The sequence below is a fragment of the Daphnia magna genome, linkage group LG9 (genome assembly GCF_020631705.1).
Source record: "Daphnia magna isolate NIES linkage group LG9, ASM2063170v1.1, whole genome shotgun sequence".
Classification (NCBI taxonomy): domain Eukaryota; kingdom Metazoa; phylum Arthropoda; class Branchiopoda; order Diplostraca; family Daphniidae; genus Daphnia; species Daphnia magna.
The window spans coordinates 8,036,322-8,054,207 of record NC_059190.1 but is presented as its reverse complement, the minus strand read 5'-3'; the positions used below and the strand labels follow the sequence as shown (position 1 = coordinate 8,054,207).

General features: G+C 42.5%; 1 protein-coding gene across 1 annotated transcript; it reads left to right on the top strand.

The window, feature by feature from the left end:
* Positions 1-15,501: 15,501 nt before the first annotated feature.
* On the top strand, positions 15,502-17,109 carry LOC123475818. The gene has a single exon (XM_045178903.1). It carries the CDS (start codon positions 15,645-15,647, stop codon positions 17,016-17,018), a length of 1,374 nt encoding a protein of 457 aa, XP_045034838.1. The 5' UTR covers positions 15,502-15,644; the 3' UTR covers positions 17,019-17,109.
* The last annotated feature ends 777 nt before the right edge of the window (positions 17,110-17,886 follow it).

Genomic DNA, 17,886 nt, shown 5'->3' with positions numbered 1-17,886 from the left:
GCTATCACCGGATATCACGGGACAGATATCACAGCAATCCGGGGCACCACAGCAAATACCGCCGCTGTCGAGAACCCCTCAACCACCGATACCAGTGCGACACACCGTCCACCGCCCTATTCGTCAACCACACAACCAGCCTACAAATCGACACAACCTTTCCCCGGAACAACGGTCCAGGCGGACAGCAGACGTTGTTGCGAATCTCGATCGCCTACGAGCAGCGTTCCAGCACAGTCTCAGACTTCGCAACAGGGAAATTTAGGATTTCGATTGCCAGTTCAAAAAAACAACATGGCCTACTGTACTTCCCCCACCAGAGCGGCAACAGTCAGAGATTTGGACGATTTTCAAAATAACCAGCATACTTTCTCCCGGTTACAATTACTTCCTTCTTTCACCGGAAGCCCTATTACTCGTTTTGACTCTTGGTTAGAATCATTTGAAAGTATAGTAGATGGGTCGGGATGGTCAGAAGAAAAAACGATTCAGATGTTACGTGCTAAATTAACGGACAGAGCTTTTTTCGTCATTCAGGCAATTTTAAAAGAACATCCGCATAATTATGAGTCAATTAAAGAAGCATTGCTTGACCATTTTCATGGCGATGAAAATGTTGATTTATATCTTCAAAAGTTTAACAAAGCCAAACGTAAGCCAGGTGAAAAAGTTGTCGATTACGCGCTACGTATACAGGAAATTTTTAAACGCGCGTATCCCGTAGGTCATTCCGAAAAATCGTTTGCAGTTATTCTCATGCAAAAATTTATTGAGGGATTAGACTCCAAATTGCAGACAAAAGTCAAATATAAGGAATTTAAAGATTTTAACGAACTGGTTGCAGCAACGCGGGTGTATGCCCTCAGACTAGAAGCGTTGGAAACCGATCGCGAAAAGCAGGAATTTATTCGATCCATAGACGGGTCACAAGACACCAGCAGTGCCGAGTTAAAAGAAATTAAGCAGATGATAATAGACCAAAAAGAAGCTGTGAATAAGGCAGTTGCCAATATTCGCCACGGGGATAAACCTGTCGTGGAAAAGAAAACAGAAAGCGAAGAAATTAAAGACGTACTTAATGAGCTTATGCAAACCGTGAAAAAACTTCAACTAAATAAAAATGACGTCTCTTATCCGGCAAACGCAGCATACAGGAAGCAAGTTTCTTTTCAAACGCCTACTGTTAACCAGTATAGTAATGGTAGACCGTTTCCACCGCGCTTCCCTAACAATAGTGGGAATCGACAATTCTCAAACACACAGAATAGGCCTACGAACGCTACACCATCGTTTCCGAGATCATCTAACGACACCAACAATAGGCCTACACAGCCGTCGATAATTTGCAATTTTTGTGGCTATCGCGGTCACATTCAATCTAATTGTCGTAGTTATCAACGTCAACAACTAGAACAAGCTCAGCCGCCTATATGTTATTCTTGCCGGGACATCGGCCATAAATCTAATAATTGCCCTAAGTTCAGAAGCACCAATAGGCCTAACATACCAGGTTCCCCGCAAAACCAGGGAAACCAGTAGGAATCAACTGTAGCTTCGGGTCAGTTGATGAAGAGCCTCATTTTAAATCCCGACAAGTCGCGAAATTAACAACCATTACGAATGAATCAACTCCAAGAATTCCATTAAAAATTTTCCAGGTCCCGTTACAAGCATTATTTGATACAGGCGCGTCTAAAAGTATTATTCACGAGAGAGTATTTAAAAAGTTGCCCCCTAGAGGTCAGGTGATCTGCAGTCAGCTTGATTTCGATTTATATGATGTAGGGGAGAAAAAGTTACATACGTTGGGAAAAGTGACTTTGCCCGTTGGATACGGAGAGTCAATTTTACAACAAGAATTTATTATTACAAATGGGATTTCTGAAGATTGTATCCTTGGATGGGACGCAATTCAGAAACATGCATTTAAGCATGATGGAGAAACGAAGAGCATTTATCTAGCTAGAGATGGGCAAGGCTCATCTTCTGTTTTTAGGGTACCGGAAATGGCAGTTACGACGGTCAAAAAGACGACGCTATCTCGTCAGACGTCGCTCGTAATTGTAGGCCAGCTAAAGGGTTCATTTCCGTATGTTTCCCCTAACACCGCATTTATATTTACACCAGTAGAAAATTTGCCGGCAGGAGTTTATATTGAAGAATTTATCGGAAAAGTATCGGGAGATGGAACGTATAATATTGTAGTTGAAAACCATTCGTTAAATCAAGTCAAAATCCCAAGAAACACCAAATTAGGCGTAATTGAAATTATTCATCATGTCATCGGAAAAATAGCTTTAGATCAACGAGAAGCTAAGCCTAACGAAATAACTGAGCCTATTGTAATTTCAGAAGTCGACACTGAATTTCAAGCACCGCTCTCTAAATTATTAAATGACTTCCACGACTTGTTTGCGTCAAAAGATTCCGAACTAGGGAATACTAACCTTATTAAACACACAATTGATACCCAAGGACGAGGCCCCATTCGACAACGCCCATATTGGGAATATATATCGTTCCCAACATCCGACAACACGAGCTGGAAGACGGACGCGAGTTCCATTACGTTTTATTGAATATGATTTGGGTGGCCCTCGCTAGGAGGCCACCATGTTACAATTTATTTTTGTGTAGCCCCGCCCCTCGGCCTACCGGCCGGAAAATGTACAGGGCAAGGGGCAATCAGTTACAAAATATACCTCACACCGTCAAGACAGCAGCCAGTGCTCCCGTGTGTTCTTTATTTCATCATCACATTTTCTCTTTTCTAAGGTAAGTTCAGACACGGGCTGAACAATATCCTACATGGTCCTTCGAACCTACATGGTCCTTCGAACTAGTTAAGTAATTTAAATTTACTAAAAATTTCGCTGTCTGTAGACTGTGGGGAGACGTAACTCACCCCTAAAAAATTTTTTTCTTTCTTTTCTTATTCGGTGAACACCACGTGTTAGCCGCAGGGCAAATTTTTCCCTTTTTCATTTTTTGCTACTTACGTCGTAGTAACTGCGACAGTAGACGGGTAAATAATTGTCTTGTAAAAAATTTTTTTTTTTCTTTTCCCTTTTTTTCCACCGCGTGGTCAGTGGCGGCCATTACGGTGGGCTCAACCTAGCTCAAGCTAGGAATCTTTGGAGAAACCTCCACGAAGGTTACCTCCCCGTAAAATATTTTTTTGAAACACTTTAATTCTTTTTTCTTTTTTTCTCGTTTGCTATTTTTTTTGTCTTCTCTATTTCAAGCCAAAGAGTTTGAGTTTTTTTTGCCTCTCACTCACGTGGTCGGTGGCGGCCATATTGGATTGAATTTCGTTACTCTTCCTTTTCAAAAAATTTTTTTTTCTTCTTCTTTGTTTTGTTGGAGGTTCCTCCATTAATTTCCCTTCTTCTCGTTTGTCCTCCGCCATAGCGGAGCACCTCGGGTCTCCAAACAAGCCTAAAAAATTAGGGACTCAGAGAAGATCAAAAGGGCGCAGAGGCGTAAGGCGGGTCTGGAAAGGCCGTGGACAGGGCCCACACTTCCGAGAAGATTCCACAACACCCCGGAAGGTCGGCGCCAAGTTGCAGCCTACAACCACCACGTGGAAGCAACCGCTGCAGCCAATCCAGATACCCAGAAGACAACAACCTCGCCCCTGGAGTCTCTTCTCCCAATAATCGTGCGGCACATGCCACTCTCGGAATTGAAGAAGGCCATCACTCCAAAGTACTCCGGAGACATCCGGTACAAACCAAAGGTAGAGGAAGGGGCGGCAGCATCAGCATCGCCAATCGGGCACCCCGAACGCGATCCCGGGCCTTCAACAGCGGAAGCCCCGGATAACGACCTGATACAACTGTTCCCAGAGGAAGAACCGGAGCCCCTCCCACCACCAAGTCGTACCGAATATAATGAATTTAAGTATGGCTCGAAAATTAAAGGTGGACGCGGACATCCTCTAAACCTTCCACACCTCGACCCAACGCCTTATATTCCACCTGATACCCGAAATAAATTCCGCCCCAAAAGTATCCTGGACAAACCGCACCCGCGACCCGCCCCGTGATCAAACCCATCACCATAAACGAGAAGGAAGAAAAGAAAGAAGAGAAGGAAGAAGAAAAAGAGAAAGGAAAAAAAGGAGAAGAAATAGCAATAGAAGAAGAAGAAGACATCATAATTATCGAAATTGACCCTGACGATCTAATCGATCTTTACCACGAATTATGATTGTTCTACAGTAATAAACATTAAACTAAAAATCCATTTTGCTATCTCCTTCTCTTTTTTCTAAACTGGAGAGTAACTTAATAGTTACACTCCCTAAACGAAAAAACTTTCTCACATGTTTAGAAATTAGGCAACGCCAATCTCTATTTATTTCAATTTCGAGGCAGCAAACGCCATCTAGCGCTCGAAATTCCAATCACTTTTCTTAACTTTCAAAATCTTTCAAAATTCCTTTATAACTGAACGCTTACGCCATCTGGCGCTCAGAATAAGCAATCCTTTTTTCTTTTCAAAAAATTTAAACATTTTTCTCATCTACTGAACGCCTACGCCATCTGGCGCTAAAAATAGCAAACTTTTTTCCTTTTTTTAAATTTTCAAACATTTTCCTCAGAACTGAACGTCTTACGCCATCTAGCGCTCAGATTCGAAACTATTTTTCCTTTTTTTGTTGGTGATCTCAAAATCAAAATTTTTTTTTCTCTCTTTCAAAGAAACGAACGTCTACGCCACATAGCGTTCAAAATTACAACTTCTTTTGTACACGTCAGAAATTGTGATTTTTTCTTGAAGTAGTACGCCACTAATTATTATATTCTTTCCAAGAATTCAAAAATTTTCATTTATTTCATAAAAAATTGCAAATTAATGCCACCTAGCCTTTAGAAATAACGCTATGGTGGATCCCTTTTTTTAACTTATGATTTCTTCGCTACTTCTAAACCTTGCTTTGAATTCTTTATGCCATTGGAGGAGCCAAATTTTTTTTGCACTCCGCTTAATGTCCAATAATCTTAGATCGTGCTAAGCCATTGTCCAAACCTCGTGACACCTGTATAACTGACAACAAAGTCGGTAAAGTGCTCTAAGTTACCGAAAGCTAACTAAGAGCCAAATTTATTCGCCACATCTCACAGTCGCCTGATAAAGGAAGGAAGAACATCCCAAGCCAGTGGAGTTTAAAAAATACGCCCACTGTTTGGAGTACAGCGAAACGCTACTCCCTTCCATTACTCGCAACTGGTGGCAACACGAAAGCTAAAAGCTTTCAACTCAATTTTTCGCCCACTTCTTTTAGGGAAATCCAGAAGTCGGACCCAGCTGTTACTACTAAGAATCAAGCAACGGGAAAAGGTCGGAAAAACCCGACATCAACTGAAGAAATTTCGGTGATAGGAGCAGGAAAATCCAAGCCCCCCTTTTTCTTTTTGCCTTAGTTAGTTCCAGCAACAAAAAAATGTCACGAGGAGCATCGGCAACACGCGCAGGCCTGAAAGGCCACCTTACTAGGACGATGGACAAAATCAAGCAGTACAAAAACCTCTCCATGACGGCAGAACTGGATAACGACCTTGCAACGGAAACCGAACTCCTCAAGCAACGTTACCAGAAATTCATCAAGGCAAGCGACCAAGTTAGATGGAACTTACAATCCACTAACGCCACCGAGGAGCAAATCGAACAAGATTACTCCGCAGTGGCAGAAGTCGAAGATGACATGAGTGCTGTACTCGCTCTAGCCAAAAACAAACGCGAGGAGTACAAACGTCAACTGGACGCTGAGTTCCAAGACCAGCAAAGAAAAGACGAGCGAAAACGGGAAGAAGACAGAAGCAAGGCACTGCATGATTTGCTCACACAACAACAGCAAGCCTTTGCAGCACAAGTCCTTCAGCAACAACAGGCCTACGCGCAACAAATTCAGCAGCTGATAGCTCAAAACCAAGCTACGGCACAAATTGCAGCCGCAGCCGCTGCTGCTCCAATAGCAGCCGCTCCTGCTCCAGTAGCAGCCATACCTGCACCACAATCAACACGCCTTCCCCAAAGGCAAATCAAACATTTTAAAGGAGATATCCTTGAGTGGACGTCATTCTGGGAGAGCTTTAACGCCTCCATCCACTCGTCCACAATGTCGGACGTCCAAAAATTCGACTATCTCAAAGAATATCTCAAGGGGGAAGCATACTTGTGCGTGGAAAACTTGGAACTGACTGCAGCAAACTACAACATCGCCATTGCTGAATTAAAAAGGGTCTATGCCAAACCAAAGGCCCTCATTCAAACCCATCTATGCAAGTTTGATAACCTGGCTCCTGTTAAGTCTATGACAGACGTATCGGCTCTTCGAAGACTTCAGCTCACCGTCCAGTCGCACATAAACGCCTTGGAGACTCTCGGGGTACAAAAAGACACCTTTGGAGGACTCCTTGGCACAAAATTAATGAAATTGCTTCCTGCAGAATTGCAGAAAGAATGGTCGAGTTCCGATGCAAACGACATCACCGACATCACAGCCCTGCTGAATTTCATCAGGGATCAAGTCGACGCTGCTGAAAGGTATAGCCGATGGAAATCAGAAACGGTAAAAACACCACAGCAGACGACAACAACCACACCGGCGAAACAGCCACCAGCTGCTACAGCCTCTCAACTGGCGATTGGAGCTAGATCCCAACTAGCTCCACAAACCAGAAGATATTCAAAACAAAGCACACAGCCATCAAATACACCACCAGGACGACAAGACAACTTCATCGTCCGACAATGCACAAGACCGTGCATTTTCTGTGGGGAAATACACTACCCCACGGTTTGTCCAGTAAACCTCAAGGACAAAAAGGCCATAATCGCCAGGCAGAAAAGGTGCGTCAGATGTTTCAGCCCTAATCACGAAACTTCAAACTGCCCCACCAACTACTTATGCAAACACTGCCAGGCGACACACCACACCGCCCTCTGTGACAAAAAGGTGACAAGATTTGCACACACCGGAAACAATGCCCCAACGAACGTCATGGCATCTGTCTCCAGTGCAAACACCTACGGCGATCTCGTGGTGAAAACGGCAACAGTGATGGTGGTAGGCCCCAATGGTAAAGAAACCAGGGCAATATTATTCATTGATGATGGCAGTCATAGATCCTGGGTCACCAGATCTATTTCGAAATCGCTGAATTTGAAGATAGTGGCCGTGGAAAATATCGGGACGAGAGTCTTCAAACAAAGAAAACCCAATCCAGTAGAGCAAATCAACGCAGTGGAATTGGCGGTTCGGGGCACCTGGAAAGGAGCCCCACTCGTCAAAATAACAGCCCTGGAAACGGACTACATCGGAGACACTGGACCCTACTCCCACACGGCATTCGCAAGACACCTGTGGTTGGAAGACGAAAAAATGGCTGACGACAGGTTTGAAACCAACAGCCAAGAAAAAGAAGTCGGCATTTTAATCGGAGTCGACCAAATGTTTAAGATCATTCCTAACGAACCGGCTATCCAAAGTCCGTGCGGCCTTAGAGCATACAACACAAAACTAGGTCGCATGATAGCTGGACCTTCGAAGGAAAAAAGATCGAAAAAAGAAAAGGCAATAATCCAGCAAATGCTACAATGCAGTAGCTTTTCCAATCATCAGACAGTATCATCGTACGCAGCCAGATGTCTCGATTCAGAATTTTATTTTACGAATCCCTCCGAAGATATGGACGTAATGGGAGCCGGCAAGGAGGCCAAAGAATTTTCGCCCGCCCAGCCGAGGCTTATGGAAGAAATTTCCAGCCAGGAGCTCAACCATACCTCCAAAAACAAAAAGGAAAAACGGAAAATCGTAAAAGAAGAATTGAAGCGGCAAACCGACTTTGACTTATCTCTGTTCTGGAAGCTGGAACACTTTGCCATTCTAGACGATTGTGATGCAGTGGAGCCAGACGATGCTCTCAGCTCCTTTGGCGACAAAATCACCCGTCAAAAAGATGGGCGATACTGCACCCCAATCCCGTGGAAAACGGACAAATGGAGGCTAGAAAAAAATTTCCTGATGGCAAAAGGAAGACTGGAGAGTCTATTGAAAAGACTCAAAAGAACACCAGAGCTTCTATCAGCCTACCATAAGGAAATAGACCAGCTTCGCGTCCAAAACTTCGTAGAGGAGGCAGACCAGAACTACGAAGGACTCCACACTTATCTGCCACACCATCCGTGGAGCCAGCCACTCCAGTGGAATGGCACCTGGATCGAATTCCGTCTTGGAATCGACTACTCAGAAGAACTGCTTGGATACTGAGATTCGCCTCCAAAAACCGCCCCACAAACGCCACACAAGTGAAGACTCCAATCAAGACAGGAGACGGAAAACAGATAATGGTAGAACACCTAAAAGTAGAGGAACTGACGAAGGCAGAGCTACTTATTTATAGGCAGCTCCAAAAAGAAGCTTTTCCCAAGACGTTTCAGGATCTACAAGAAGGGCGGCAACCGCACCATAAAGAGAAAATTGCCGCACTCCGACCCGTGTGGGACGCAAGAGACAAGTTGATTAGAATAACAGGAAGAGTAGAGCTAGCGCTAAGAGACAGGAGATTGAACCCGCCATCTTGCTTCCCGCTCAACATCCAGTCGTCAAACTAATCATCCAAGATCGACACGTCTCGCTAAAACACGCTGGAGTTAAAACCACTCTATCGGATCTAAGAGAACGTTTTTGGATCATCAAAGGACGCCAACAGACCAAATCAGTCTGGCACGCCTGCGTCAAGTGCCAACGGCTATCTTCACCGCCATTCAGAGAAATAGCTGCACCTCTACCGATTAATCGACTGAAACAAGCGAAAGCCTTCGAAATCACGGGTGTTGATTTCGCAGGGCCGCTGTATTACAAACACCCAACATTGCGTAAGAAACGCAAGCAAACGGATCCTACATCCTCCACGGATCCCTCGCAAACGGATGGTTCGGCTTTGGAGCCTACGGTAGAGCCTCCAGCGATGGAGCCCATTGAAGAACCTCCAACCACAGAACCATCGGAGGAAAATGAAGAAAATCTCCAATTGGACGAATCCTCAGCCAAAAAGAAAGGCACAATTAAACAGCCAAAGAGCTATGCCTGCCTATTTACCTGTGCTGTAACGAGGGCCGTCCATCTGGAGCTAACAAAAACAATGTCCGCACGCGACTTCCTCCTCGCATTTCGAAGATTTTCCGCCAGGAGAGGTAGCGTCTCCATCATGTATTCGGACAATGCCCAAACATTCAGATGTGTCTCGAAACACTTGAAAGTCTTAAGATCCGACCCAGCGATCCACGACCTTCTGGCAATGCGGAAAACCGAATGGATTTTCTCGGCCAGCCTAGCCCCATGGTGGGGAGGGTTCTGGGAGCGCATGGTGCGGACGATGAAGGATTTGTTGAGGCGCTCCAATGGTCGTGCATGTCTGGAATACGACGAGCTAGAGGTTAGTCTCATCGAAACCGAGAGCGTGGTGAATGCACGGCCACTCACCTACGTGGCAGAAGGGAGCGACGACCCGCTCCCCATCACCCCGAACCAGTTTCTCAACAATAGGCGTTCGAACTGCACTCCGCCGGAGCCAGCCGAAAACCTCATGGCTCCCGACGCAACCAATTTGAAACTGCTGGAAATGGATCGTCAACGTAGGGAGTATGTCAGCGATATCTGCGAACGATTTGTGACGGATTACCTTCTCCAAATCGACAAGTTCCACTGTAAAGGGGGACCCGGCCGCAAGATCCGGGTAGGAGAAGTTGTCATCATTCACGATGACAACACCAAGCGCCTTATGTGGACGATAGGAGTAGTGAAGGAGCTAATCACTAGCAGAGACGGGTTGATCCGTTCGGTTATGGTCAAAACGCCGAACGGGAACCTTATCAACCGTGCCATTCAATCGTTACACCCCTTAGAGCTACGTGAGGATCAGCCGGACGACGTCGAAATTCCACCTACGCCAGAGCTGGAATTGGAACCAGAAGAAGCAACTCCACCCGTGGCCGCCGCAGATCCAGTCGAGCAGGGAGAGCCGTGGACCACGGGCTCTGGTGGGGAGTGTGTTGGGAATATATATCGTTCCCAACATCCGACAACACGAGCTGGAAGACGGACGCGAGTTCCATTACGTTTTATTGAATATGATTTGGGTGGCCCTCGCTAGGAGGCCACCATGTTACAATTTATTTTGGTGTAGCCCCGCCCCTCGGCCTACCGGCCGGAAAATGTACAGGGCAAGGGGCAATCAGTTACAAAATATACCTCACACCGTCAAGACAGCAGCCAGTGCTCCCGTGTGTTCTTTATTTCATCATCACATTTTCTCTTTTCTAAGGTAAGTTCAGACACGGGCTGAACAATATCCTACAGCCCATATAGAGTAACAAATAACCAAAGGAAATTATTAGAAGACAAAGTGCAAGAAATGCTTCAAGCAAATGTAATTCGATATTCACAGTCCCCATGGGCTTCACCCGTGGTATTAGTAGAGAAAAGAATGGAGAAATAAGATTTTGCGTTGATTATAGGAAATTAAATGGTATTACAAAGAAAGATTCTTTTCCCATGCCAAGAATTGACGAAACTTTAGATAAATTATATGGAAAAAAATTCTTCACAACTCTCGATTTAGCCTCCGGCTATTGGCAAATTCAAGTTCATGATCCCGATATTGAAAAAACTGCTTTTGTTGTAGAAAATAATCTTTACGAATTTAAAAGAATGGCATTCGGTTTGTGTAATGCACCAGCCACTTTTCAACGATTAATGAATTATGTACTAAGAGACGTCTTAGGAAGTAAAGCATTAGTATATTTGGATGATGTCATAATTTTTTCAGACACTTTTGAAAATCACTTACGAGATATCAGAGAAATTTTTACCCTATTAAAAGAAGCAAATTTAAAATTGAAACTTAACAAATGTCAGTTTATTAAACGTTCCGTAAATTATTTAGGTCATGTCATTTCAACGGACGGTATTAAACCCGATCCTGCTAAAATTGATAAGATAGAGAATTACAAAACGCCAACTTCTGTTGACGAAGTGAGATCATTTCTTGGGCTTGCTGGATATTATAGAAGATTTATTAAAAATTTCGGTTCAATAGCTAAGCCGTTAACTCGATTAACGCATAAAGATCTAAGTAGAAAACCTTTTGCCTGGGGAACGGAGGAACAGGTTGCCTTTGAGAAATTGCGCACTTCTCTGGTAACTCCCCCAGTCCTCGCTTATCCAAATTTTAACGAAAAATTTTTGCTTTTTACTGACGCATGCGATTATGGAATAGGAGCCGTGCTGTCTCAAATGCAGCATGAGCAAGAACATCCAATAGCCTACTCTAGTAGACAATTGACCAAGGCCGAAATGAAATACAGTACAACTGAGAAAGAAGCATTAGCCGTAATTGATGCAATTAAACATTTCCGACATTATCTCTTAGATAAACCCTTTGAAATTATTAGTGACCATCGTCCTTTGCAATGGCTAAAAAATCAGAAAGATAATAACGGTAGGTTAGGTAGATGGGCTATACTATTAGCTGCTACAAATTATGAATTAAAGTATAGGCCTGGAAGTATTCACCAAAATGCTGATTGTTTATCACGATTGAAAGTAGCTAGTATTCAGCCGGTACCAAATAATATTAAGTTAATTTGTGAAAAACAGCTAGAAGACGACCTTTGTGTAGCCATTAGAAATTATTTAGAGAAAGGAGAGCTCAATGAGGAAAATAGCCAATCTAAACCTGAATGGGCTAAAGAAATCGAATATTTTGAAATTATAGAAGGTACACTTTATCGCCACGAAGTGCCTTCCAAAAATAGTAAGCGTAACGAAATTAATTGTCAAGTAGTTTTACCCTTATCGCTCCGCCATTTAGTGTTGAAAGAATTACATGACGCACCGATGGGTGGACATTTAGCTTTTTATAAAACGTATTTGAAGGTCAAAAATCATTATTATTGGCCTACAATGAGAAAAGATATTTTAGAATATTGTCAAGCTTGTGAAACTTGTATAGCTAACACTTCTTCCACATATAGAGCACTTTTGCACCCCCATGAAATTGCTAAAGCCCCTTTCCAAGTAATTGGCATGGACTTTTTAGGCCCTATTACTCCCGCTTCGCCTAATGGGAATAGTTATATTTTAGTTATTACTGATTATTTTAGTCGCTGGGTGGAAGCAGTTGCTCTAAAAGACCAAACTGCCCAAACCACGGCAGAATGTGTATATAAAACAATAATTGTAAGACATGGTATGCCTAAAGCCATTATTTCCGATCGTGGAACGAATTTCACCTCGAAATTGTTCCGTTATTTTTGTAAGAAATTAAAAATTGACCAAAGATTGACAACGGCCTACAATCCCGCTAGTAATGGTGAGACAGAAAGGTTTAATCGGACACTAACCGCGATGTTAAGAAAAGAATTGAAAGACGGAGAACATTCAAATTGGGAAAATATGTTAGACGATGTTTTATTCGCTTATCGTAGTTCAGTTCACTCTTCAACACTTGAAACCCCTTATTATTTAGTCCACGGTAGAGACCCTAATCTTCCCATTAATGAATTTTTAGACGCTTCCCCTCAAACGTTTAAATCTGTATCTGACTATGTAGGAAATTTAGCTGATCGATTACGCTATAGCTTTCAGCGAGTCCGTGAAGAAAGCGAGAAAGCACGGAATCGTCAGCGTGAACAATATAATAAACGTGCGAAAGAAAGAAAATATGTCGTAGGAGATAGAGTTTTATTAGATATTCGTGTAGTTAAAGAAGGTGACAGTAGGAAATTCACTTCGAAATATAAAGGCCCTTATAGAGTTGTAAAAGTACATACCAATAATACAGTAGATATAGCCGATAATTCCTATGTATGCCAGCGTACCCACGTCAATCGTTTAAAACCTTTGTACGAAACAATGCTTTGGAAGACTGAAGATTGTCCATCCATTGAAAACTCGTTAGATTTTGAAAATCGATTCCGCAAATCGATTGCGACTCAGACTACCGATATCTTCGAAAATGAAATCGGACCCGACAGTGACAATCCAGACGATACCTTTGACAGTGACGCCTTCCCATTTGACACTAATTTTCCGACTCAAGAAATTGATCAGCGAAAGTTAAGCCAAGAGAACGTCGCCGTTTCATCTCATCAAAATACAGAAAATCAGTTGCCATCCACTGAAATATGCGCCGATGCTACAAGTCAGCGTCATTCCACTCCAATTTCCGATGACAACTCCACACGCGACACTAACGAGTCCGAAAATCCACCAACAGAGTCCAAGGACGATTTGTCAGTAGAAAAGCCGGAACACCAAAATGCTACCGGACGACGCCCGCAAAGAAATCGAAGAAAACCAATTCGCTTTACTGATGGAATGGTCGAATGACTTTATTGGACGGAAGCGGACGAGACATCCTCGTAATCACCATCCCCGGGGCAAGAGCTGGGATGCCAGCATCAACACCTGCCGTATCACCGTACGAACTTCAACACCGACCAGACATCGACCGCGATTCACCAGCGCCCAGCACCGATTCTCGGGAGTTCCTGCACTGGCGGCACAGAAGGATCGACCTGCTGATCCGACGATGGCGCCGAGCAGCACTACAAGACGACGGGTCGTCGCAGGCCACCAACCGGCGGCCACAACAATGACATCGCCATCATGATCTTTTTTTTTTGTTGTACCCTTGTAGTTATTAAGTAGAAATACATTGGTTGTTTTTTGGTATCTCATGAAAAAAAATAATAATCAGAATCAAAAAAAAAAAAAAATAAAATAAAATAAAATAAAATAAAATAAATAGAACATAAGAAGGGAAAGAGAGAAGTAAGTCTTTCCCTTAATAGTAGAGAAAAATAAAAGAAAAATAAAATAAAACAAAGGAAAGGTATAAAAAAAAAGGAAACAGAAGTACTCTGAAAAAAAAAAAAAAAAAAAAAAACACAAAAAACAAACAAACAAAGAAAAATGAGAACAATAGTTTCTTGAAAAACAAAAAGGAAACAAAAACAAGAACAAAAAAAAAAAACAAACAAACAAACACAAAAAAAAAAACAAACTTACATGAGTTTTTCAGAGAAAAAAAAAAAGAAAATATAGAGGAAAAGAAAATTACCTCTTTAGACGATTGAACTTCTTACATACTTTCCATACGTGGGATACCATAAGGCAATGTCGTGTCCAACCAGTATAAAAATAATTTGTTGTTTCTTTTTGCCTCTGTGTTCTTTGAAATATTTGCATTTAAGTTGTTCCCTCTCTGAGTAGGCCCATAAATTGCAAAACTTTCCATAGAAGTAGCAGACATTTCTTCAAAAAAAAAAAAAAAAAAAACTTGAAAGAAATAGTAGAATTTATTAGAAGTCCATCTGTTATTCTTCTTCGGTAGCAATACAACATTAGAAATAGTAAACAGTAAAGTATTGAGAAAAGGAAATTAGACAAACCTTGATAGTAATGTATTCCAATTCAATTCAACAACTCCCACTCCTCTTAGAGATCCGTACACGAACGAAACAGTTGAAATTTTTCTAAGTCCCACTATATATCACTTCCCTTCTATGCTTTTCTATAGCTTTACTATCACTGCAAAGACTTTTTCCATATACACTACACTCAAAACAGCGCCACCGCTAGCACATTCCATTCTTACACACTCCAACATACGCTAAGTTTTTCACTTTCCCTTTCGTTTCCCTACTGTAGCTTCCCCGCCGCAGCAATAGTGAAAATATTCTAAGTTCTTTTTTTTGCCGAAGGCTATTTTCTCTATTCCATTTTTATTCCCCTCCGCTTCTTCCCCCATCTGTACTTTTCCCCTGCATTGGACTTAGAAAAAAAACGAGATATGCGCGTGACCTTCCACGGCAGAAAAAAATTTTCCGCCGTAAAACTCTGAAACGTTTCTTTCTCGTCAGCATTTCCACATGATTCAATATTTTTCAATTCTTTCTTTTTGATAATTAAGCTCACTTTCCCCTCGTTCCAACGATATAAGTTTATTCGAAAAATATTGTGTCTTTCTACCATAAAAAACTGTTATATTACGACACCCCCTATTTTGCTATTATTTTGCCGTGGCGTAGCCGATGAAAAGCCGACGGGAAATCGTTGACCTTTCAAAAGCCGTAAGAATTTTTTTCTTGCTGTTTTCTCTCTTTTACTTTGACGTTTACTTCCATTATTTCTTCTTCATATTTGATTATCTTAGCTAGTAAACCCACATGATGACTTAGACTAAGTTGGCCAGTATACTTATTTTTGTTATGTCATTTACCATATATTTTTACGTGTAGAAATGTCCTCGTTACCATTCCTACTGCTGCTATGCTTTTACGGGTTACACCCGCAGGCATTTGAGACAACTGTGTGCGATTGTTCTGAACCGAAGAATATGGGAATTATTCAATTTTCCGATTCAAACTGCAAACCGGAAACAAACAATACCGATACCGTGCAAGTGAAATACATCGTTTACAGTGATGAACGTTCCGCGGTGAAATTTCCCGGTTTTATTTGCGCGCAGTGGATAAACATTCGCCGTATTACGAAGACCTTTTTCGGCCAATTAGTGATCGTGCCGGACAAAATTTCTATTGATACGACGCCAACCGAGTGCTACGACATGATAAACAATAAAAGGTGTGGTGAACATCATATGACTTTATCGGACAACAAATATGTTTTTGGACGGGATCCGGAAATTGTCGGATACTGGTTACAAACAATCGATTCGGAAATTCTGAATTGTGTGCTCGAACAAGTTCAGCTTTATCAACAAATGGAAGATGAAGATTTTTCGACACCTATCGGAAAAGCTTCCGCAAAATCTGGTAGCTTATCCCACAATCACATTACACTTGTCTGGGACAAAACGTACACGCAAAAATCTCAACATACAATGCGAATTGTTGAATCTGGAACCGGCTCACTAACGAAGAAATTGGGAGATGAAAAATATTTTCGTCTTTTGGATGATCGCCGCCAACTGGATTTCCATTTAACTCCTCAGCCACCTTGCGTTCCAACTCAACAGCACTGCTCCAACCGTACTACAGTCTTTAATATCGTCGGCCAATCAAAATTGTCCCTGGTAACGGCGGCCATCATGGAAAAATTTCCGCCAATCACCGTAGAGACTCCCGCGCCATCTAGCGCTGAAGATTTAGACAAAGCAGCAAATAAACAATATATTCAAGACCGTGTTACCGATCGTAAAAATGAATTAGTGCGTATGATTCAAAGGTTAGAATGTGATGCCCGGAAAGCAAAACATGAAAGAGCAATTGCAGCCGCTCAGTATAACGGTTGGCTTGCCGCTTCACATTTAAAATTACCACAGTGCACGAAATTACAAGCTTTCGGACAAACTGCTGTTGTGGTTAAGTGTAACTCAGTGAACGTCACATTTGAAACTGTAATTACGTCATGCGGACCACAGCCAAAATTCAACAATTATACCATTAATCTCGATGGCTGGGAATTAGTTAAATATTCCCCATGCTATTGGACCAACGGATTCGTTAACTTCAACGATAAGCCTTACGCTTTTCGCAACAACACCTGGAAAAGAGTTGACGCTAACGTGGTATTGCCGGAACAAACGCTGGCACATTCCTTCCGTTATGACGACGTCAAATTCTTCGACTATGAACATCGTGCTAACCCTGCTTACAACGACAACCTACTTAACCACATGAATGTCATGGCTGTTATAGTAGCCGCCATGAATGAACATCCACCGACCGAATTTTCGTTAAATCACCAGCCCAGCGCATCAAGTGTGTTAGTGACAGCCGCTGGAGTAATACATTATACCAGCTGGTGGGAGACCATTAAAATGTGGTTCTTCATCAGCATATTCTGTATTCTCGGCCTAGTCATCTTACGTATCTGCTGCTGGTTGGGTATCTTCAGATTCATAAGAAAATTTTGCGGCTATCCAATAGAAGAGGCTCGTTCAACAACCACCAACCGCACCGCCGTGCATCCAGTTTGATTACGGGACGTAATCTCGCACCACCGGGAGCGATGTAACGAAGGCCTACAAATACATTTAATTATGACACCCACATTCTTATTATATTATGTTTACTCTCCCTTGACATATAATTATGTCTACATTTTACTCTCTTGCATTTACTCTTCTTTTTGCATATTACTCGATTATTGTAATCCGCATAGTAACCATTTGTCATAGACATTTTAGCGTTGACCTAATTGAACACCTGCTGTCTGACTCACACGTGCGACGCATTATCACGCCACTAAACAAACTTCCGTGATTGGTCACACGTGCGACGCATTATCACGCCATTAAATAAACATCCGTTTGATTGGTCGCACGCGCGACGCCAATCAAGCCATTAAACAAACACCTTCTGATTGGCTGCACTCGCGACATAGCGACACGTCAACAGCATCACGCCACTTTGACGAGATGCGAGGTTTCTTGGTGAACTCAAAATCTAAGAAAGATCAGACAGCTAGCAGCTCGCTAAATGTTCAGTTGCCTTCAACAACACTAGTTCGACGTCTAACTTGCCTTAGTGTTTTCTCTACAAGTGTTTCTCTGACTACCTGTTTCCGTAAGTGCCTATCTGAATTGTATTTCCATTCGTGTCTATTTCGTGTCTGAATTCGCCGTATCGCTCGCGCTACTACGGTAAGATCAATTTACGTTGTCTCCACTTACACTTTGTTTCCCTTTAGTTCTCGTATTCTTATGCGTGTAGTCTCTCTTATATTTTATGGCCTAGTCTAGTAATACACTGTCATCATTGTGGGTAAACGCCTCCGAGTTCCGTGGTAATCTATTTGTCTTAATCCGTAAAGTCATCCACCCGAGAGGGAGGATGCTTTACACC

Coding starts and splice junctions, on each gene's coding strand:
- LOC123475818 (XM_045178903.1), top strand. CDS start 15,645: ATGATAAACAATAAAAGGTGTGGTGAACATCATATGACTTTATCGGAC.